The sequence below is a fragment of the Ochotona princeps genome, chromosome 7, assembly GCF_030435755.1.
Source record: "Ochotona princeps isolate mOchPri1 chromosome 7, mOchPri1.hap1, whole genome shotgun sequence".
Classification (NCBI taxonomy): domain Eukaryota; kingdom Metazoa; phylum Chordata; class Mammalia; order Lagomorpha; family Ochotonidae; genus Ochotona; species Ochotona princeps.
The window spans coordinates 57,951,321-57,975,730 of record NC_080838.1 but is presented as its reverse complement, the minus strand read 5'-3'; the positions used below and the strand labels follow the sequence as shown (position 1 = coordinate 57,975,730).

The 24,410-nt window shown below is 40.8% G+C and overlaps 1 protein-coding gene across 2 annotated transcripts in view; it reads right to left on the bottom strand.

Annotated features, from left to right (window-relative positions):
• The window catches only part of GPAT3 (glycerol-3-phosphate acyltransferase 3), a 49,093-nt gene that overhangs the window by 5,001 nt on the left and 19,682 nt on the right, over window positions 1–24,410 (bottom strand). Inside the window, exons 3-10 of one of the 2 annotated variants that reach the window (XM_058667072.1) lie at window positions 12,818–13,088; window positions 10,444–10,518; window positions 9,874–9,963; window positions 8,785–8,878; window positions 3,611–3,726; window positions 2,283–2,338; window positions 1,434–1,519; window positions 380–508 (exon numbers count right to left, since the gene is read on the bottom strand). In XM_058667072.1, the coding sequence (XP_058523055.1) occupies window positions 380–508; window positions 1,434–1,519; window positions 2,283–2,338; window positions 3,611–3,726; window positions 8,785–8,878; window positions 9,874–9,963; window positions 10,444–10,518; window positions 12,818–13,088 (917 nt within the window). The remainder of the gene's footprint in view (window positions 1–379; window positions 509–1,433; window positions 1,520–2,282; window positions 2,339–3,610; window positions 3,727–8,784; window positions 8,879–9,873; window positions 9,964–10,443; window positions 10,519–12,817; window positions 13,089–24,410) is intronic. The other variant, XM_058667073.1, reaches the window with a different exon arrangement.

Here is a 24,410-nt window from a genome sequence, read left to right as displayed (position 1 = left end):
AACTTTCAGTGAAGTTTTCTAGCTATGACTGGGGTTGAGGCAGGTAAAACCACCATCTGCAATGCTGGCATCCGATGTGTCCTGTGCTAATCCAGCTCATTGCTAATTCATCTAGGAATACAGTGGAAGATGGTCCAAATACTTAGGCCCCTCCAGACAGGTGGGAGACCCAAATGAAGCTCCTGGCTTCAGCCTGGCCCAGCACTGGCCATTGTGGCCATCTGGGAAATGAACCAGTGGATGGAAAATCTATCTCACCTTCTCTGTACATTTTTGAAATGATAACATTTTCCTTTAAGAAAAAACAAACAAAAAAAAAGATTCCCTAGCTTTTATTCAGACAGATAAAGCATCAAGAGCAGCTGTCATCTGGGAATACCTCTCTGGTCATGGGGGGCATGTACCACACGTCACAGACAATGGCCCAGCTGGTCATCATTCGAAGCAGGTAGCTCACCATGTTGTATTTACTGCTGTTCCAAAATGCATCCCCAAACTGAGGATTATACTGAGAACAAAGAAAACAACCCAATTACAAACTAAGTCATTGTTTCTCTTATTTATGTCAATGCTGTTAACGTGGTTGGCCAGACACTTCCATCAGACCTCAAAAAATGGTACTGGGGTCACAACTGTGGTACAACAAGTTGGGGCACTGGCTGAAACATCAACATTCCACTGGGATAGAGGTTTGAGTCCTAGCTACTCCAGTTCTGACCCAGCTCTCTGCTAATGCACCTGGGAAAATAGCAGAAAATGACTCAAGTACTTGCATTCCTTTCCACCCATGTGCAACACAGATGGAGTTCCAGGTTCCTGGCTTCAGCCTGACACAGCCCTGGCTGTCACAGCCATTTGTGGAATGAATCACTGCAGAGAATGTTTCTCTTTCTCTCTCTCTCTCTCTCTCTCTCTCCCCCTCCCTCATTTTTTGCTTTCCTTTCCTCCCTCTCACACTCCTTTGCCTATAACTCAGCCTTTCATACAAACAAATACATCTCTTCAAAAGAGAAAGTTACTTCACCTGATGGAACTGATCAAAAATCTTAACCCAGGCAAGGTAACTCTTCCAACAACATCTAGCTGACTACCTAAGATGGGCTCAGAGCGCTGTAATAGTGGGGTTGGGAAGTAACTACGAGGTATCTGCATCCATTAACTCCTAGGGGGACAACAGTAGGGTTAGTATCTGTTTTGTTTCTGCTGCATCCTTAGCACTCAGTACCATGACTGGCAGGTAGTCACACCGTGTCTGTCTACGCACAAATGAATGGAGACATAGCAGCAGAAAGCAAAAGGAGCAGAATACAACAAACCAGTGAGTCTGACGCCAGAGGACACAAGTGCTTTTCACCCTTACAAACTTCAGGCTTGACATTACATCAAAGCGAAGGTCTAAGCCAACACTACTGTTTTTATGGTTGAATGTTTACCTTGATGGCCACAGGATGAATGGTCCCTCCAATTTCAAAGCTTCCCTTTTTAAACATCATAACTGAAGTATTATTGATGCAGGTGCCTACAGTGCGATAAAAGTAGACGAGAGAATATTTTTAAGGATGATCATTTTTTTAAAAGAAATTTCAAAAGGAATGATTGATACAAAAACAACTTGAAACATCAAAATTACATGCATTTTACTACTAGTTTACTAATCAAATCTTGCATAACTACCAACCTGCCAGTTCTAAGCAGCTTCAAGTACAAAATTTTGCTTTACGACCACCCACTCTAAGGAAATAATTTTACAACAGGTGGCAATTTCAACGTTTAAAACACAGGTCTCGATAGTATTCAGCCTGGTGGTTAAGGAGCTGCTTGGGGTGCCCCAGGTACCGGATCTGTTCTCAGTTCCAACTTCCTGCTGCTGTATAATCTGCAGACAGCAGGTGATGGCTCAGGTCGGTGATGCCACCGCCCAGAGGAGACCTGCATCGAGTCCTGGTCCCCGGTTCTGGCCACACCCAGACAGCACAGAATTTGGGGGAGACTGCATCAGCAAACAGGAGCTCTGTCTCTTTCTCTCTACCTCTTGAAGTAATAAAATAAGACCCTAAAAAACTCATGCATCATTTCTCAGATCACTACCAAGAACTGACTTTTAAAATCAAAAAGGTAGCATAAACTTAAATAAGTCTCAACAGAAAGCAGGAAATGAACAGCCTGGGGAAGAGCTTCCCATTCCTACAAGACAGCAGGTATCGGGACTCTAAAAATCCCAAATTCTAGAACAATTCCATTTTTTCAACAAACATAGCCTGGTAGGCAGTCCTTGTTCTTACCTTCAGGAAAGATTAATATGGGTAATTTTTTCTTATCCGCAATATGTTCTCTCAATCTGTGAAGAAAAATAAAGAATCAAAATTCCAGCTTTACAGAGAGGCAAGGGTCCTTCCGGCATCCTTTCCACTCTACGAGCACAAATGTGTCTGTAAAACAGCCAGGAAATTAACTCAAGGTGCGCTTTCTACTTGCCTCCCTTTCTCGAATTTCACGGTCCGTGATTTTCAATGTTGCTGCCTACTCCCGGGAAAGAGAGCAGAAAGTCTTATGACAAGAGCCTTGGTATCCCCAGGTCTGAGGCTATGTGCCTTTTTCCTCTGTGCCTCTCCCCATCTGAACTGCTGGGCCTGTCTGCACTACACTCAGCAAGAGGAAAACTCCCTAAATGGGTCCGGCTGGACTTGGCTCTGAAGCCCACAGCATGCAGGAGAGGACTGATTTGCCGGCAGATGTTCTCCCTGCGCTGGTCCTGGATGCCCAGTCCTGCTCACAGAAACCGGAAGGAGCTGAGGTAGAGAGGTCCCAGCTGCCAGACTTCCCCAGAGCAAAGGGCTCCCAAGATATTCTTTCCAGCTGAAACAGATTTCAAAACATACTTTCCAGGACCAAGGACAAGCATTTAGCCTAGTAGTTAACATGCCCACATCACACATGGGACTGCCTGGGCTTAATGCCCAGCTCTGGCTCAGTGGGGATGACTCCAGTTTTGTTACTCACATGGAAGACTTGAACTGTGCTCCCAACTCAAGGAAGGGCCTATCCCTAGCTACTGCTGATGGGGGAGCGACCCAGCAGATGGGAAAACCGTCACTCTCTCCCTCTCACCCTCTCCAACAACTTTAGGATTACCTTCACTTAAAGTGCCCAGATAAAAATCTGCCTTCCAACAAAGCGTGCTGGTGATTTATTTCCACACCAAACCCCCAGACGTACCTTCTGTTCCTATACCATGAGGGCCATTAGCTGCGTCTGTAGTTGGATGAAGTGAAGTCACTCCACAAACATCCATCCCTTCTGCAAACAGCTACTACTATTTGAACTATCAAGGTAGCAATTTTTAACTCTGAAAATTCAAATGGAGTGTACCTAACTCACAGTGATAATGACATTTGAACCTTGTAATCCCAACACCTATTCCACTAAAACCATAGCATTACATTTTTTTAAAAACCTTGCGAAAAACATGTGGTACAACAGAGAAATCCAACTACAAGGACATCTATACGTCCTAATTTTGATTTGCAGTCCTGCTTCCTTCTTGAAAGGAAGATCTAGATTTATTAGATTTTATGTTAGTTCATTAATACAGAAGAAATTCCCTGCTTACCTCTTAGTAACCAGGTGTCGGTCCTTCATCTCGGAGCGTTCAAACCAGACATGTGGACACGCCTTGACCATAGCTCTCTGAATTACACCCATCAATCCACCATGAACCTGGCCAACCTAGAAGTACCATGTGAAGAATGAAGTGCCAAGTTGCCCAAAGAAAGCTTCATCTGAAAATACCAATAAATTCCTGGTCCCCACTCAGAGACAAGGTTGACTGCCTTCTCCCAGCTCAAGTTCTTAGTTTTATTAAAGGACTTGAAAAACAAAATGTAAGCAAAAGTACTCTTCAATAGTTCACTTGTAATTTGCAAATGTGTTGCTGCATCAATTATCGTTAGCTTTTAAAAATTGGAGAAATGCAAATTAAAACTAGACTGAAATATCTTTTCCAACCTGTCAGACTGACCAAGATGTAACAAGATGCCTGATAATATAATCGGATGTGCAGCTGGAGGAAACAGGCACATTTAATACACACTGCTTGGAAGTAGAAAGAATTACACACCAATGAAAGGAAATTGGGGAACAGTCACCAAAATGATATTTACATTAATCCTTCATATCAATAATTCCTCTTCAAGAAATTCACTCTGAGGATACACCTCCAACAAAATAAAAATACATATGCCCAAGTTATTAATGACAGCATTGCTCATTACAGTGAATGATTGGAAGCTGTCTAAATGACTAAATAGACCACATACTGAAAAAAGCAATAGTGCATACTTATAATGGAGTACTATGCAGTTGGGAAAAGGCCAGGTTGAGCTCCACAACTGAGGAGTGATTTCCAGGATATATGGTTAGGTTAAAAGGCAAAACAACAAACCTGGTATGCTACCTTTTGTATAAAAGAAAGGGGAAATGACATCTACACGTGGTTCTCTCTACAACAGATACCCCAAAACTAGACTGGAAACCTACAAGGCAGAAAAGAATTGGATAGGATGAACATGGGAGGGCATGACTTAGGTGAATATGCCTTTTTCATTTCATTTGAATTCCCTATATATTCAAAAATAATAAAATTCTATCAATAAGGACAGTAATAGTAAACTGAAACAAATGAGCCTGGTTGTATTTCAAATGAATAAAACGAATAAAAGAACAACATTGAAAAAGGGGACAAAAAAAAGAGGGACAAATCCAAGAATCTTAGCAACAACAACGTGATTTGGTGATAAATCTTCCATTACGATCAGAAAACAAGAACTGCAAAACCTCCTGAACCCTATTCACTATGAGTAGTTTTTCCGCCTCGGTTTGGTTTGGTGTGGCTGTTGTACAATACGTGAAGCAATTCTGAAACAACTTAAGATGTACAAAAGGTCTTCAAAAAAATCTTGGAAAATATGTTAGGAAAAAAATCACACGGATTTCAAATCTTTTGCACCAAAATAAACATACCCCTTCCTGTCATTTATCCACAAACTTTTGGCAGTACCCTCGTATTGCGGGATTCGGAGCGCACAGGCGGGCTTTAGCAGAGACCTAGGACTTACTTGGAACACACACATTCCTTAGGGGGGTGTCTGATTTAACTCCCAACCTGACCTCTGATTCCAGTCTCCTGCTACTGTTTACTCCGTGAGGCAGCTAATGACGGCTCCAAGAAAGGAGTTAGGTCCCCACCACCCAAGTAGGAGACTGGGATTAATTTCCAGGTGCCTGGATTCAACCCTACCTAGCCCTGGCTGCTGTGGGTCCTGAGACTGAACGCATAGATGGAAACCTTTCTCTGCTTTTCTCTGTCCCTCTCTCTGTGTCCCTATGCCTCTTAAAGAAACTCAAAATATACACCAAAAAGTTTTAGAAACAAATAAGAAAATGAGTGAATATGTTGATATTTTAGGAGAGCAAAAAAAGAACTCTGGAAACTGGATATATCGGTATACATTCAGACTTCCACTGTACATAATATAAATAAATGTTAGATATTAATAAGACAAATAGGGCCCAGCATGATAGCGTAGCAGTTAAAGTCCTCGTCTTGCATGTACCCGGAGCCCATACGGGTGCTGGTTCTAATCCCAGTGGCCTGCTTCCCATCCAGCTCCCTGCTTGTGGCTTGGGAAGCAGTAGAGGACGGGCCAAAGCCTTGGGACCCTCCACCCACGTGGGAGACCTGGAGGAAGTTCCTGGCTCCTGGCTTTGGATTGGCTCAGCTCCAGCCATTGCGGCTGCTTGGGGAGTGAACCATCGGACGGAATATCTTCCTCTCTGTCTCTCCTCCTCTCTGTATGTCTGATTTTCCAACAAAAATAAATAAATCTTAAAAAAAAAAGACAAATAGTTATCAGTTTTGTTTCTGTTTTTTTGTTTTTTTGTAGACAGAAGAACAATGAGCCAGGACATGAGAATACAAGTGATAAGGTAAATAAGGCCAACTTTTCCCAAGACAAAAGTGAATACAGGGTATGGAATCTCAAGTGATACTATTATTTTCACAACTCTTCAGTTAAGCTGAAAACTATTTCTAAATTTTCAAAACAATAGGGAGCTTTGTCCAGCAGGAAAAAGTAGAGCTTAGAAAAGTCAATGAGGGCCCGGCGGCATGGCCTAGCGGATAAAGTCCTCGCCTTGAAAGTCCCGGGGTCCCATATGGGCGCCGGTTCTAATCCCGGCAGCTCCACTTCCCATCCAGCTCCCTGCTTGTGGCCTGGGAAAGCAGTTGAGGACGGCCCAATGCATTGGGACCCTGCACCCGTGTGGGAGACCTGGAGGAGGTTCCAGGTTCCTGGCTTCAGATTGGCATAGCACTGGCCTGTTGCGGCTCACTTGGGGAGTGAACCATCGGATGGAAGATCTTCCTCTCTGTCTCTTCTCCTCTCTGTATATCTGGCTGTAATAAAATGAATAAATCTTAAAAAAAAGAAAAGAAAAGTCAATGAGTGAGGTAATTAATGCTATTGATTAAGTCATTCCATAATATATATGTTGACGTCATGTTGTATACCACATACACACAATTTTCAGTTGCTAAAAAAAAAATTTTTTTAAAAAGTCGTTGCTGGGAGTTCTTTCATGTTTTTCAAATGAATAACTGATGTTTAGCCAACTACTACAATCCCTGGAGGATGGCGTATGGTTTCCTCCTGCTTCTGACTGCACCACATCAATTTAAATCCAATTGACTTCAGATTTCTACCACTCAGCCTCTTGGATAGCTCAAAGCTACTGTGCTTTTCTAAAGCGGCTCATAAGGGAACTGTGTTTAAATGCAATCAAAAGGCATGGAAAATGCCAACAAAATCGTGAGGCCCTCAGTCATCACTGGGTCTCAACTCTGCTGACCAGGACACAGAAAGAACCTGGTGCCAGACACACAGAATCATGACTGAGCAGTGTTTTGGGTTGGTTGCCTCTCCAGCACTTCTGTATTGATCCTCATCTCCAGTGTGACAGTTTGCTTTGCTCATGTCGCGGCCCTTTGACCTTCCACGATGTGAAGATGTACAGCAAGAAGACCCCCCCTGGGATGCTGGCCCTTGGTGTTTACAGTTCCAAGCCTCCAGGACTAGCAGCCAACACATTTCTGTTTGCTACAAATTCACCCAGTCTGTGGTATTGTTATAGTACTCCAAAACAGACACAGACAGGCAGGTTGGTTGCCTAAGTCTCTACTTCATCTATATCATAATTTCTTCCATAATAGCCCTAGCTTCATGAGGCTATGGAGCAGGTGAAATGACGTAAATGAAGGTACTTGTGTAGTAATTACATATATTACATATATTACATATATGCAGAAATAGGCTGGGGCCCTACTGATAGTCCTTGGATGGTTTTTAGGGCAGCCATGAATTACACTAACATTACACACACAATTGTATTTGCATGATGTACATGTCTGTTGTTTTTCTTGAGCATCATGTAAAACACATAACTACATAAAAATATCTAACAACTTAATCTAAAAAAGATTCAAAATCATCAATTCTCACAATTCATTATTCTGTCCATAAAGGCAGCTAAAATTGCCTTAGATTCAAGAAGAATTTCATTATTTAGAGAAATTTGATAATATGTTAAAATGTATATGTCCAAGAATTTTATATCTGAAATCATAATTTATACAGATGGTCTATAACATATGGTAATAAAACAGGAATTTTTAAAAAGATTTTTCCAAATCCCTTCAGTGATCACCTAAGACACTAGAAAGCTAAATACAGACACGTTGCAGCACTCACACTTTCCATCCTTCAGCCAACAGTCAACAACAGTTCCCCTCAAATGCCTTCCCACAAAAGCACAGCACATGACTGCCACTATCTCCGGAGCTAGCAAATGAAATAAAACTCATTTGCTCCCTCTGAATCACTTCAGAATATGAAGAGCAGGTCCTTCAGGAACCCAGCCAAGGCACTCTATTTCACACTTTCAGTTATCCTGCAGAATTCAGCTAACTCATAAAAAAGATGAAGGAAATCCTAACACATTTGCAAGGATAGCAGAAAAACCAAGACTTTGAAAAGTGCCAGAAACCAGCTCCTATTCATCCCCAGGGCAAGCATTCTCAAGGGCTTTGTAGTGTGGGCTCTGTGGTTTGGTGTTGAGTTCTGTTCTCTTTTCTTCTGACACTAGGTAGGGATAGACACTGAGAAAGTCAACATAAATATTTGCCTTTCTTGCTAGAGCCTCATTGTAAAATCCAGATGTGTTCTGATGGTATGTAAGTTCCGGAAGGAAGAGAAAACCAGGGGATTCATACCACTCTAAGGAAAACTTCTCAAGTGTGAAATACTTGAAGAAAAATGGAATCAACTTGGTACAGTTCTATTAAGTTCAAATGTATCTATATTCTAGTAAATAAATTTCTTACTACTTTGAATACAATGACTACTTTCTTACCCTATAAATTCTTTTTTTTTTTTTAAGATTTATTTTATTTTCATTACAAAGTCAGATATACTGAGAGGAGGAGAGAGAGGAAGTGGAGCTGCCGGGATTAGAACCAGCGGCCACATGGGATCAAGGCGAGGACCTTAGCCACCAGGCCACGCTGCCAAGCCCTTACCCTATACATTCTTGATGTAAATATATTCTGTAACAACTACAACAGTATAATCAAAATAGCCAGTGTGAACTAACTTTCCTGTTTGTGCCAAAATAAACCATTTGAGCAATCTCCACAATACAACTACTGAAGGACTAGTCAACTGCTCTTACCATGGCGTAACATCCATCTGTTGTTAAGATCAAAACATCTATTGGGGAGGTGTGGTTGGCAACACAAATGCCTCCCTTCTGGGGTCTGTATTGCCTGCAATTATAAGCAATGGTAAGCATTAAACCTTGAAAAGTGGCTACTACTTCCTGAACAACATGCAGAGATTCACTTTAACTTTTTAAAATGTGTATTTATTTATTAACTTATTTATGTGAAAGGTAGTTTCAGACAGTTGGAAAGAGAAACAGAGATCTTCTGTCTCCTGGCTTACTCCTCAAATGGCAGCAATGGCCAAGGCCGGGCCAGGCCAAAGTCAGAATCCAAGAGCTTTGTCCAAGTCTCTCACTTGAGTGCAGGGGCCCAAAGCCTTGGGCCATCTTCTGTTTCCCTCCCAGGTAAATTATCATGGAGCTAGACCTAAAGTGAAGCAGCCAGGACTAGAACTGGTGGCCAAATGGGATGCCAACATTGAAGGCAGTGGCCTAATCCATTATGCCACAATGCTCGCCCCCTCTTTGCCTTTCAAATACAATGAAAACTACTTTAAGAAAATCACTACAACTTAGCTAATAATTTTCCTCCAATTCCTTTGTTCTCTATGATTGAGGGTGAAGAAAGCAGAACAATATGGTACTATGTTTTAAGGTTGGTTTGTAGAATTTGGGAAGTGGCAGAATTGAGGCTAGAAACCAGGCCACCAGAATCCAAGTCTTTGCACTGCACAAAGGCCTTTCCTTGCCTTCATTCTGAAAGCCAGACCCAGCTCATGCTCTGACGCTCCTACCTCCTCCACCACCAATACCAGAGGTTCCATCCCTAACTGTAACGTGGAATCACAGAGAAGCACAGAGCCAGGCCTGTACACAGTCAATGCCCAATGCTCAGGCAACACAACATGCTCATGGTTGTATCCCTGCCTCACACCACTTTTTGGGCAGTGTGTCTGTGCACTGTTATGTCTGTGAAAGAGGGAGGAACACAGGAAGTCTGACGCCACCGGCCCCCTCCCATGCACTGCTCGATGCTCTTATCAACTCTAGGATGGATTTACCAAGATAAAGGCGGGCAGGAAGCCAGCACTCACTCACTTGTTATGATAGTTAATGGTACCAGACAGGGCTCGCACACAGATGCGACAGCAGGTCAGATGCACCAGTTCACTCAACCTGTTTTTGAGGCTGAAGCAAAAACCAACAGGAAAAAGGCCTTTATTATTGTGTCATATGAATGAGTTGTTTCTGAATTCAACCTTACTGAACAAGACCAACTCCATTCTTATAGTTTTATCAGCTCAACCAACAGCACTGAACAATACTGATGAAGAGCAGTTCCCATCCTACCAGAGTACTGTAAGATTACTTGCCCAGAGGAGCCAAATTGGCTTTGGTCTCAGCCTTACGAGCCTGCCGCTTATGGGTGTCCTCAGTCTATGTTCTTTCCTCTCTTCACTCATCTTTTGAAAGAATAAATTCTTAAAATGTATATGAAATATGGTAAGATACCAAAAACAGACTAGGATGATCAAATGAGTAGAATTGTGACAAGTGGGATGAGAAGATATATGCAATGTACTACCTGCGAGTTAAACAAATACTCCCAGCAAACACAGCTAAGAAAAACCACATGTGGTGATGACTGCATGGAAGGAAACTTTTTACCTGCTGTCTGGCAGCTGTCCAACCAACGTGGTTCCAAGGACCAGCAAACCAATCCCAAAAAAAGCCAAGGTAACCCTAAAAAGAAAACACAAAAGTGTGTTAAATGAAAGATGACCTAAATGTTCACACATAATAAAACTAAGTTATAAGGTATCATACTATGGAATATGATGCAGTCATCAAAGAATTTGATAAATCTTTAGAATCAGATATGGAAGAATATTCTACAACACATGCTAAGAAAAAAAAGCTAGGCTAGCTTTGTAGCACACCACCTACATATATGTCACCGCAAATATGTGCTGGTTGAAGCACGGGTTACTCCACTTTCAATCCAGCCCCCTGCAAGTGCACCTGAGAAAGTAGCAGAAGACAAAGTCCTTGGGTCCCTACCATTCACATGGGAGACCTGGATGAAGCGTCTGGCTTTACCTCGGTCTAGACTCAGCCACTGTGGGCAACTAAGGAGTGAGCCAGTGAATGTAAGATCTCTCAATTTTTCTTTAATTACTTCAAATAAATAAATAGTTTCTCTTTAAAACATACAATAAAAAGAAAAAAGCTAAGTAGATTTCAGAATATTATAGAGTACAACATCATCTACAAAATAAAAACACACTTAAGTGTAAGTAGTCTCTCTAAGCATGAAGAAACCTGGAAATGTGTTCACAAAGCTGTTAAGTTTGATCTAGGAAATTATCAAACAGTTAAAAGCACTGATGAGCAAGTGAAAGCTCTTTCATAAGAAAAGCACCCACAAGTATCTCCATGGGGAATCCTTTAATGTGAATCTCTTTAATGTGAAACTCTTGTCCCTTTCCCTGGATCAAACTAGCATGGAAATGAGCAAATGAGTGTGACAGACAACACCCTTAATCTCCAAAGACATTTTCTTCTTCTAAAAAGTGCTTTCAGAACATAATTTAATCCTTTCAAGAGCAAAGCAGTCATTTCCAGAAATGGAATTAGGATTCCTCAAAAAGAAAATGCTGAAATTTCAAAATTTTCAAGAATAAATGGAGACACAGAAATTTTCACCTACTGGTTCACACCACAGATGGCAACAGTGACCAGGCCAAAGTCAGGAGCCAACAACTTCTACCAGGTCACCCCTGTGACTACAAAGGTCCAGACACTGCTTTCCGAGGCAATTATCAGGAAACTGGATCACAAGTGGGGCAGCTGGGACTTGAATCAATGCCCATGCAGGAAGCCAGTGCCACAGGAAATTGGCCTTACCCACTCACCCATAGTGCTGACCCCCATCATCTCTTTTTAAGAACAAAAACAGGGCAAATGGAGCATTTAATAAGAAATACAAGTTTTTAAAAACAGGTCTAAAACTTCCTCCCTGAACAACAATAGATAACTTTATGCATACTCCAGTACATGAACCTGATTTCAGCACTGGCTGAAGGTTCAAGCAAAAGTAGACATGAAACCTTGAATTTCATTTGGTCATCAAAGCTGATATGATTCCCAAAAGACATGGCCACCCCAACACCAGGACATTGGCAATATGAGCATAAGAAATGAGAAAGAACTTGGAGATCTTCATTTGCCCATGCTTAAGCAATGCTTTCACTTGTGATTCATCCGAATGAGGCAAGTATTAGCTACCCCAGGGATGGTGAAGAGATTTCAATCCATGTGCCAATGTTAGTTAACTGACAGCAATTTCCTGGAAAGCTCTGATGAGAGGATGCCAGGGCCATGCTCAGGAAAATGAAGCAACGTGATCACAGCACTGCTGAAGTTAGTACTTGAGCCTACTCCCTGCCACCCCAGGCTAAACAGGCCTTGCCTCCTGGGCTCTGCACTAAACTTCCAGAAACCTATGCTTCAGGGTGGCCCCTGCATCAGGCAGCACTCAAACTGAAGCACACCAGAGGACCCACGTGGAGAACATCTAACGGATGTGAGTAGAGATTTTAATGCAACCACATGGGATAACATCTGCTTCTGATTTGCTCTCTCCACATGGCAATGACCCTCAGGCCTACATCCTCTCCTATGAAGGGCTGAGCTGCTACAGGTATGTAAATGCAGGCTGAGACTGCTGCTCAGCTGCTAGAGTGGGGCTGACACTCTCAATGAGATCTCCTTTTTGTTAACTTCCCTTTTATGTTCATCCTCACATTGTCTTTGACCACAACAGCAATGTGGAGTCTGACTGTCAAATAAAAGTAGATGCTGGATTCCAAATATATATCCTCACTTAGGCAAAATATACAAAAGAAAACTAGATTCTTATAACATTCCTACACAAGCGGTGGCATTTGCTAGCTGGAAAGGGGTAAAATTAGCACCCGAGATTCTTAGGCGTCCACTACCTGCATGGTTTATAAAAGGCAGTATCGGGCAGGTGACTTACCTCAGAGGCAGTAGGACACAATAGCGGACTAAGACACCCAGCACCCACACCATGGTGAGACGCAGGCTGATGTACTGGAAATTTACATTGGTTCTTGTGAGGAGATTCCATGACACTAACTCCTCTGAGGAAAACCTCTGGGTCACTTCATCTTCCACGATGGCTTCCAATCCCTTCTTGGAGAAATAAAACACGTCAGAGAGCTCAAAGTCCCTTCCTCGCAGACCAGAGAGCCCCTTCTCCATGGGTGACTCATCTCTTTGGATAATACCTTAAAAGAAAGCATCAGGACATGAGAAAAACACCATAGGACAGAGGAACAAGGGACCAATGGGATAACTGCACCTATGCCGAATATAGGAAACAACGAACTAAATGTAACAGGTGGCAAGAAGCAAATTTCAGAAACAAGAGACAATCCTAACGGGAAAAGCATTGACATGACGGAGTCTGCACATCATGGCCTCTACTCAATGACTGGAATTGATTATGCAGGAATTTTGGACCTTGAAACCCCAGTTGTTTAGATTGCTTTCCTACACGTCAGTAACCAAAGAACTCACAAAACCAATTCTGTCCAGACTGTATAGACTTCTGTTCTCCCTTAATAAAAACCATAAAGTCAAAAAAGCAAGCAACGTATTTGACCCAGATGTTTTTAATGTGCAAAAATTACTTAAATTCAAATCCAAAGTCATAGCAAAGTAGGGAAAGTTCATAAATTGGATTCCTGTAAGCAGCATCATTAATAAATATATTAAAAGTCTTAGTAATCAAAGAAATGTACATGATCTCATCATATTTATATTATCAAGTTGGCATTGTTTTTGGTAAATGATAAAGTTCAATGATAAAAATGATATGGGTACCCTCATATTCAGCTTATCCAAGCATGGAACTAGAAGCATTTTATCAAAATCAGTCTGGCATGAAAAGACTAAAAATAGATTTTTTGATGATCAATAATTCCAATTCTAGGAAAATAATTAAACTGTGTTCACTACCTGATTATAACTGATCCAGATATTGTCAAATGTGCCCATCAATACAGGCTCTGATACAAAAGACTCTGAAACTGTCAGTTAACTTTATGAAACATACAGACACATGAAAACCTTCAAGGGAAAATAATAGGTGCTTTGGTTTTCTCTGAACAATAGAACTAGAATTCTCTTCCTACACAGATGCATATATTTTTCATCAAAAAATCAAAAAATTTTAAAACAGTACAGATTTTTATAAATTGCCATTGACACCCAGTTCCTACTACTAACTCTAAGTGACAAAGTTTTCAAAGAGTAAATATATATATACTACATCACATATATATGTATATGTATATATACACACACACATACATACGATGATTTGCAAGGGATTTACTTGCCTACATAAATCTACAAAGAAAAAAAATCTTTTCTTTTGAAGTTAAAGATTAAAATATGAAGTTCACTGAAAGAAAGTCCCTTTCACTTCTTCACTTTCTGAGCAACTAGCAAATCGATGAAAAAAGCAGAGAGCGCGGACTCCTCTATGCCTGGAGAACCAACCATCTGCATCAGCAGAAAGTCCCATAATCCTCCAGCTTTTTAGTTTTGCAAAGCAACAGCAGCACAAGCCACCAGGGGAGACTGCAAAGAGGGCCACGAACAAGAAGTGAAATTCTGTTAAACTTTCTTCGCTCTGAAAAGATTCATTAGTATTAGTGGATGAACCAAGAGAGTATCCCTACTGATTTAGCCCCTTGCCTAAAGACACCGGTACCAATCAGCAAGTTACCCAAGCCAAGTGCTGGCCAAAAGTTAGCAGTGCAAGAGTTTTACTATGTAGCAACATGTATATATTTTTTTTTAATTTTTAAGTCGAGAGGGCAAGGAAGAACAAGTTATCCCATTAATCTCTGAATGAAATACGCCAGTGACAGTGAGCAGTTGCTCTAAAAACAACCTTTCAGAAGGGCCAGGGTGAGGAACACAAGCTCAGATTGCGTCATAGCATTGGATGGAGCCAAGAGCGATCCCTAAAGAGCAGGCAGCTGTCCCCTCACCCCGCACACCTGATGTGTAATATTTTCTCTGCACTTTGACCTAGTGGACTCTGTGTAACTCCAAAGATCAAACACCATTTTCTATTTTGTTCAAGCATCTTTCCAAAATGTATGAGAAACTGCAATATGCCTAAATGATTAATCAGAAAAAGTCAGAGAAGTCAGTGAGAAAAAAAAAAAAAGCCACAAGTACAGCAAGCAGTTCATGACAGAGTAAACACTAAGTGAGAAAAGCTATTCAACCTGCCACTAACAAGAGAAACGCACGCCTGTACGATTAATACAGCTAGTACAGCCATGCTGGAAAACAGTCTGGCACTGTCTGGGAAACTCACAGATTGAGGCCATGGGGCTTAACAATTCTATTCCTAGATATAACTCGAGGAGATCTTTATTTTAAAAAATACACACACTTCAAATCTACCATAAGAAAGTTATAAAAATAGATCAGCTCACCCCGATTTAATAAATGCCTGCCTTGTACAGCCTTGTTTTACCATTCTATTTTTTACATATAAAAAATATGTATTTTCTGGACCACTCAAAATGTGTTAGACAGGATGCCCGACCCTGGATATCACCATGCACCATTTCGTTAGGACACGGAGTTTCAGTTACTTAATCACAGGACAACTGTCAAAATCAATCAAGGAGGTTGACATGAATGCCACACACATATTTCATCTAAAGTTCTTAGTCAAATTTGACAACTGTGCCAGTAACATGCTTCATAAAAAATTTTTTTTCTGGTCCACACTCAATCCAGTCATGTTTGTCTCGATATATAAAGTTAGGTCGCTCAGCCTTCCTTTGGCATGCAAAAGATTGTTTTTTTTTTTTAAGTACAAGCCATTTATTTTGTGAAATATCTCTCGTTCTTTCTTTGAGCTTATCTTAGATGCAGATCTATACTTTGGGCAGTAATACTGCAGATGAACTGCTTCTCTCTGCCTCAGATCAGGAAACAGAGTAACGGTGAAGTGAATCAATGAGGCCCATAATCAGAGGTGTGCAACTTTAATCATTTGACTTAAATTTTCCCCATTTTCTCTTTATGTTTAGTAAGCATCTGTAATCAACAGGTGACCATAAATGAAAGATATTTAAGACTATGTAAATAAATAAATACTGCCATTGGATATTTAGAATTCCAAACTTTGGATACTCAGATTGTTATATCACCTAAATAATAATTCTGGTCTCAATAATTCTTGACAGCATGAATCTTAAAATGGTATTTTCTCATTCTTTCATTACTTTCACATTGATTGCTTCACATTTTCACGTAAAGAAAATCTTTTTCATTATCTTCTAGCGAAACTGATAAAATTCATGCACAGAACCATCATAATACTTTAATACATTATACATAGCACAAGAACGCTTTGCTACATTGACTGTGATAAGCAAGTAGTGGAAACCAAAGGTGCATTAAAGAGAGGTAACATAAAGGGAGACATACACACAAAAATATACTTCACACACACACACACACATTCTCTTTCTCTCTCTCTCTCTCTCTCTCTCTCTCTCTCAACTACCCAGGGTTAAAAGACATTACCCAAGGTTAAAAGACATTACTACCTAAGGTTAAAACACATTAACTACCCAGGGTTAAAAAGACATTAACTATATTCCCTTAAATGATTCTCAGGCATTGGAATGAACAAAAATAATGAATGATATGTGAAAGACAAGACTTTTATAGAGTTTGAACAATATAAAACAATAAATCACATATATTGAAGATCTATCTATGCAGGAGAAGTATGAAATCATGCCAAAAAATAAGTAGCAACATCCGTACAGTAGTTTCAAGGGGTGGCAATGTAATGGGATCAGAAAGGGATACTCAGGGGATTCCATTGTTTCCTATCTATTTTCTTCAGTAAGTTACATGATAAGTATTTATACTTTGTAGAACTCAGTTGTGCCTAAGATAAATATCTGTATTCCAGAAGAACAGATACCAACTAAAAGCTCTCCCCTACTAATAAACACACAAATTGTGAAAAATGGGTCCTACAATAAAAGCAAACATTCAAAGAAACACTGTTTAAAATATAATGTGACTTCTTCCCCGTGATGTACTGTCTACTTGGGGGTCTGAATTACTGTCTGGAAAAAAGTATTCAATTAATTAAAATATAAGGAACATTCACCATGGATCAAGTATCAAATTACAGATTAAAAGATTAGTATTTCTCTTGGCACCAAAACAAAAATGTTCTTGAACAGACTAAAACACTAAAGTACACAGATAAAAACACTTATCAGATTAACAAGCACAGATAAAATGATTGTTTTCATTTTAACACCAATAGAAAGCCCACTTATTTTTAATAAACAATAATCCAAGTAACCCACAGTTTTTTAATCTGATAACCCCCAGGCAACAGGAGCAGAGGGATCTTCCCCTTCATATCACACATTGAAAACAAATCATCAACATTTGAACTTTGTCCTTCCACCAAATGCTTTGGCCAAGCCAACACTTGAATGAAATAAAATTAAAATTATCTTTCCATCTCATGCAAGGGATAAATTGCACAAGTTGCCCTGTGCCCCTGTGCCTTAGGCAAGTCACTTGCACATCAATTACCAGAAAGAAGAGGCCTGTGGCAATGGAGACAGAAGTTAAAGCCATTACAAGCATAATGAACTCCAAATTAACTGAGTGAACTCTTGGAATAACCGCCTGTTTATAAATCACAGTTTTAAAGTCCACAAACTATAAAGCAAGCTTTCTACGCAATTAAGGAGACCAGGGTGGGAGCAGGTCTCTGAAGAAGATGCCCACAGCCATTATCAGAGCTTCTGGGTCCACCTCTCCAGCTGCTGACTCTACTCTCCTACGAGGGCAGATCCTGGGCCACACAGTGCTAGCACCCGGGTTCCTGCTGTTCACGTGGGAGGCCTGGACCCAGTTCCCACTTCTTGCTCTGGCTCTGGCCCAGTCCCAGCCATCACGGGCAATGGGAGAATGAACTAGCTCTTCAGAGCTCTCTCTGTCTCTGCTTTGCAATTAGATAAATTAAAACTTAAAAAAAAAAAAAAAAGACGGGAAGGGAGAGAAAGAGATCAAGAAAAAGAGGAGCAGGGAGAGAAGGAAGAGAGGGAGGGCTGGGGAGATGGAAGTGAGGAAAAAATGTCAATCGGAGTCTACTATAGATCAAAAAGCATTTAGTAGCTTAAATATGCCAGGGAACCCCTAACCCACCTATGTCTCTTCTCCAGAAGCCAGAAGCTCAGTGTTTGGAACAAGGTTTGCATAAGTCCATTTTACCAAAAGTTCTACCCAATCACACATTTAATTCAAAAACATACTGTCAGGTGTCAGTGCAGCGCATGAAGCTACTGCTTGCTAACAACAAGGCGCAATATGTGAGCACCATTCAAATCCAAGCTGCTCTGCTGGAGATCCAGCTCCCTGTTAACGTGCCAGGGAAGGCAGCAGCAGATGAACTAACTACTTGGGCTCCTGCATCCACATGGGAGACACGGATGGAGTTCTGGTCTCCTGGCTAGTCAAGGAAATGAATTTGTATGTTCCTAATGCTACTCTGGTCCATGAACATTACATTTCTATTCCCCTCTCCAATTATTAAACAAATAGGCCTGAAGGATGCTAGCTGTCCCAGCACCAGCTATTGGTAACAATTCCTTTACCGGCATGAGAAGTTACACCAAGATTCACATACATGGCAAGGACACCAGGCCAGGACCCTTCCCTACTGACTCAAGCTTTCATCCTGGCCCACAATGTGGCTGGCCTGATCAGAGTCCAAAGTGAAGTAGTAACAATAACCACCTGGACGTCAGGATTTCTGCACAAGCTGAAATTAAAGAAGAGGAACATTCACGAAAGGCATGCTAAAGCAATCACTTGGACACAGTTCAAGGCTGGGAAGAGCTTTCTGCCACCAGGATAGATCCCTGACACATACCACCAATCTCCTTCCAGGTCTTCTCTTATTCCTTACTCACCACACTTATGAACACATTACTTACACCAAGCACACACGTTTCTAACCAACCTTCTGTCCTCTTTCACAGTAATTCAGCTAGAGGGCCAGTGCTGTGATGCAGCAAGTAAACCAGCTACCTGCAGGACCAGCATCCCATATGGACACAGGTTAATTCACAGTTCAATTCACTTCCGATCCAGCTCCCTGATAATGCTCCTGGGAAAGCAACAGAGGATGGACCAAATGTTTGGGCCCCTGTACGCATGTGGGGGATCCAAATAAATTCCTCCTGCATGGCCTGGCCCAGATCTAGCTCTTGTGGCCCTTTGGGCAGTGCACCAGTGGACTGAAGATCCGACTCTGTCTCTTTCTCTGTTCCTCCTTCTCTAAACCTGCCTTCCAAATAAATAAATCTTTTAATAATAATAATAATAATAATAATAATTTGACCATCATACCATAAGGCTAAGCTCTAAATAAAGTTGTCCAAAGTTTCTAGGACTTCAGCAATTTGATCTTGCTTATTTCACAGTAATACATTTATGTTTCTGATTACCAACACTTCCCCCCAAATACTCTTTCTAAAAAGCTTACTTTAGTACTATTAAGTTTAATAATAACTATGATATAATAAGAACTATGCAAGGAAAATAAGTCTATTTTTAAATACATACTAAAGTACATGAAGACAAAAAGGACATGGACACCTGAGATTACTTTTTAAATGTTATTTAAAAAGCATACGTTAGGTGAGAATAAATTATTCCTAATCACTTCATGTACTTTCCTTAAAATATATATATATTTATTTATTTTTATTGGAAAATCAGATATACAGAGAGGAGGGGAGAGAGACAGGAAGATCTTCCATCCAATGGTTCACTCCCCTAGCAGCCACAATGGCTGGACTTTCCCAGCCAGAGTTGAGAGAAAACAGCCTTCAAATTAAGATGATTTTTAGGAGAAATAATCAAGAAATCTATCCACTTAGCTTCACCTATTATTAATATTTTATGTATTTCATAATCACATTAGCAAAGTACCAGTCAGTGAGGTTGTTTCTGGTTAGGTAATTCACTACTTAACACTTTCATGTTAGGGAAATTAAAACAAAGGAAGGAAGAAGAAGGGTGAGTGGGAAATGTGGGCAGGAGGGAAGAACTGCTATGCTCCTACAACTGTTGTAAACTATGTAAAATGTGTTCACTTCATATAAGTTTTAAAAATATTTTTAAATACAAAAAGGCAGTAAGTGTAACGTATTAAAAATACACTATGTGACCACTTGGGGAATCAATCAGTGGGTGGGAAATCTCCCTGGATTTTCTCTCTGTACATCTGCCTTTCTGCTAAAAAAAAAAAAATAAGTAAATCTTTTTTTTAATGATAATATAGATTTCATTTTTTATAAAAAAAAAAAAAGTAAATGTATGCTCTTCCATATAACTGATTTGGAAGACTACAATGTTTAGTGATGTTACAACTCCAAGTATGAATCTTCTGGAATTACTCTCACGGCTTAAGGTTCACATTCATTTGAATACTTTCCAGTATAGTAAATTCTTGTCTTTTGGTATAGATTTAAATGTTTTGAAAATTGCTGATATTTTGGAAGACTGTGTGATATGTAAACTGCTTAAACAGGATAAAACTCTGATTTAAGTGAATTGTGAATGTAGACTGATGATTCCTCATGTGTATTTCCAAAAGGAGCAACTGAGATATGGCCACATCACCAAAATCAATCTTTTCTAGTAAAAAAAAAAAATACACTATCAAAAAAAACCAGATGAAATGTTCACAGGTCTCATGTAACACCAATGTTGGCTTAGAAGAACAGGACTGTGACATTCAATATGGTAGGCCCATGAAGAGAAGCGGTCGGGGAGAGAATCACTTTAAGTATCATGACCTTTCATACACAGGAAACAAGCTAAAGTAAGTGCATTTCTCATGGTTTTCCCAAGCACTGCTCAATCATGATGACTCAATCAGGATTACCCATTTTTTAGAAGAGGCTGAAAGTTATGAAACTACTGACCTTCCTCCAAGTTACTTCACTCAGCATAATTAAGAGTATCAATTAACTTTTTTTTTCACATGAAAAAAGGAAATGTTCCCTTTAAACACTTACATACTCCACTACTTAAAAAAATCTAAAATAAAATAGCAGGGGTAAAATCTACATATAATATAAAATACAAATTTACAAAGGATGCTCTGGCACGTGGCTCGGTGGGTCAAGGCTGCCACCTGAGACGCCAACAGCCCACATGGAGATGAGTTTGTGTCTAGGACACTTCACTTCCAACCCAGTTCTCTGCTAACAGCATAAAAAAACACAACACTTTCCTTGAATTTGAAATAATAAAATCAGGGGCCAGCATGATGGCTCATTTGGCTAATTCTCCCCTTGTAAGCACTGGGATCCCATTTGACCACTGGCTCGTGTTCCAACTGCTCCACTTCTCATCCAACTCCCCGCTTGTGGACTGGGGAAGCAGTGGAGGATGGCCCAAAGCCTTGGGACCCTGCACTCATGTGAGAGAGGAGGCTCCTGGCTCCTGACTTATGATCAGCTTGGCTCTGGCCATTGCAATCATTTGGAAAGTGAAGTGTGGACAAATGATCTTTCTCTGTCTCTCCTTCTCTCTGTAAAATTTAAATTTCTGGGCCTGGTGCAGTAGTCTAGTGGCTAAAGTCCTTGCCTTGTGTATGCCAGGATCCCATATAGGCGCTGGTTTGTGTCCTGGGAGCCCCACTTCCCATCCAGCTTGTGGCCTAGGAAAGCAGTTGAGGACGACCTAAGTCCTTGGGAGCTTGCACCCACGTGGGAGACATGAAAGAAGCTCCTGGCTTCAGATTGGTGCAGCTCCAGCTGTTGCGGCCACTTGAGTGGATCATCAGACAGACATCAGACAAATGATCTTTCTGTCTTTCCACATTTCTGTATATCTGACTTTCCAAGGAAAATAAATAAACCTTTTAAAAATTTAACTTTGCATTAAAAATAAATCTTAAAAAAAGAAATAGCAAAACCAGGGGTCAGCACTGCATCTCATGCAGAGGGGTAAGCAGCTGCCTGAAATGCCAGCATCCTGTATGAGCACTGATTCAAATCCCGGCGATTCCACTTCCTATCCCTGTCCTTGCTAATGCATCTGGGCAAGCAGCAGAGGACGGCCTGGTACTGAATGCATTGTACCCACATGGAAGACAAGTGTGAAGCTCCAGCTCCTTGCTTCAGCCTGGCCCAGCCCCAGTTGTCCTGGCCGTTGAGGGAGGGACTCAGCAGATGGAAGAGCTCTGGGCTGGCCAGTCTAGTTCTCTCTCAGTTACTCCTTCTGTCACCATAACTTTCAAAGAAATGAATCCAAAAATAAAAAAGAAAGAAAAGAAATAGACAAACAGAACAGGACAAAAAACCCAGAATCAAAGAAATACTGGAATTTGGGAAATTATCAAAAATTCCTCTTAAAATACTGTGCAGAAATAGATTTTTTTAAAGATTTATTTTATTCATTTGAAAGGCAGAGTTACAGAAGAAGAGATATAGAGATACACAGAGAGAGAAGGAGAGAGAAAGAAGGAAGAGGGAGGCCTTCCATCCACTGCTTCACTCCCCAAATGGTCATAATGGCTGGGGCTGCGCCAGGCTGAAGCCAGGAGCTTATTCCAGGTCTCCCACATGTGTAGCAGGGGCCCAAGCACTTGGACCATCCTCTGCTGCTCTTCCAAGTACATTAGCAGGGAGCTGGATCAGCAGTGGAACAGCCAGGACATGAACTGCCACCCAAACAGGATGCCATCATTGCAGGTAGTGGCTTAACCCACTATGCCACAGTGCCAGCCCCAAGAGATGGACTTTTTTTTTAATGCTGAGACAACTGGATAGCTATCTGAACAACCATACCAGAATACAAAAGTTGAAAATCCAATTATAAAAAATTTTTTAAAAATTCATGGGAGAGGTACTGTGACACAATGAGTTAATCTCCTGCTTGGGTTACTTACATTTCATATCAGAGAATCAATTCAAGTTCTAACAGTTACACTACTAATCTAGCTCCCTGCTAATGCATCCCGGGAGGCAGCAAATGATGACTATATGCTTGGGTCCCTGTCACCCACGTGGGAGACCCAGATGGAGTTCAAGTTCCTGGCTTCATCCTGGTCCATCCCTACCTGCTGCAGGCATTTAGGGAAAAAACTAGCATGTGGAGAGAGACAGAGAGAGTCCCCACCTTTCAATAGATGAAAATACATAATTTTAAAAATAAAATCATAGCAGTAATCAATGAAAACTTCAGAGAATTTCCTTAAAGCTTGGCAAAAAGGGCCCGGCATGATAGTGTAGCGGTTAAAGTCCTCGCCTTGAATGCCCGGGATCCTATATAGGCGCCGGTTCTAATCCCGGCAGCCCCACTTCCCATCCAGCTCTCTGCTTGTGGCCTGGGAAAGCAGTTGAGGAGGGACCCTGCACCCACGTGGGAGACCCGGAAGAGGCTCCTGGCTTTGGATTGGCTCAGCTCCAGCCATTGCAGCTGCTTGGGGAGTGAACCACTGGATGGAAGAGCTTCCTTTCTGTCTCTCCTTCTCTATGTATATCTTCCTTTCCAATGAACTTAAATAAATCATTTTTTAAAAATTGGCAAAAAGAGAAAGATTCAAAATTCAAAAGCTATGAAAGTAAAATATTGATAAATTGGACTACACAGAAATGAAAAGCATCTGCCCAGGTCAAGGCAATGCAGACTAAAGCTAATTCTTATGATAGGAGAAAGGACCACAGAGCAGCCTGAAAGGAAAAAGACATGATTGGTCCCAGAAAAATGAATACACTGTTCATACACACAGAGCTGTGTACAAAATCACACACTTTACACAAGCAATACAAAGTAAGACAAGTGTGTTTCCACCCCTCACCTATCAGACTATCACAAATCCAAGAGTCTGACATATATTGCACTGCTGGGGAAGTTGTAGGGTCACAAATGCCCACATCTGTCTACTCCTAGTGGTAAGACAAGCATTAGGAAGGGCAATTGACAATGTCAATCAAAAATCACAAATGCTCTTTCACAGAGCAACCCTGGTGTATGGATATTTTTAGATTCTACAGATATTTATGGTGGCATTATTTTTAGCATCAAATGGTATGCAACTACAGGCTAAAAGAACCATTTGTATTCATATAATCAAATTTCCTACAGCTATTTTTAAAATAAAAAAAACTTTCTAAGTAATAAAGTGGAAAGGTCTCCAGGGTGTAAGTGTAAAATACAGCTCAAGTGTTTCTTGTACAACATGTTTGCTATTACCTAGGCAAGAAAATACTCAACGCCGGCATTGCAACCACATGTTTCTACTACCATGAAAGCGAGCCAAGAAACAGAGCAGAAGTCTTCTGCAAGCACGGAAGCACTGCCTCAAAGCACTAAGGTTTCTAAATTGTCATACTTTCCAAATCAGGTCAATCTAATATTTATGTAAAAAAAAAAAGTTAATTTCTGCATTAGCCTTAGAAGTTCCAAATAACCCCCCACCTCATGTCTGCATGATATAATCCTTTAGGGAT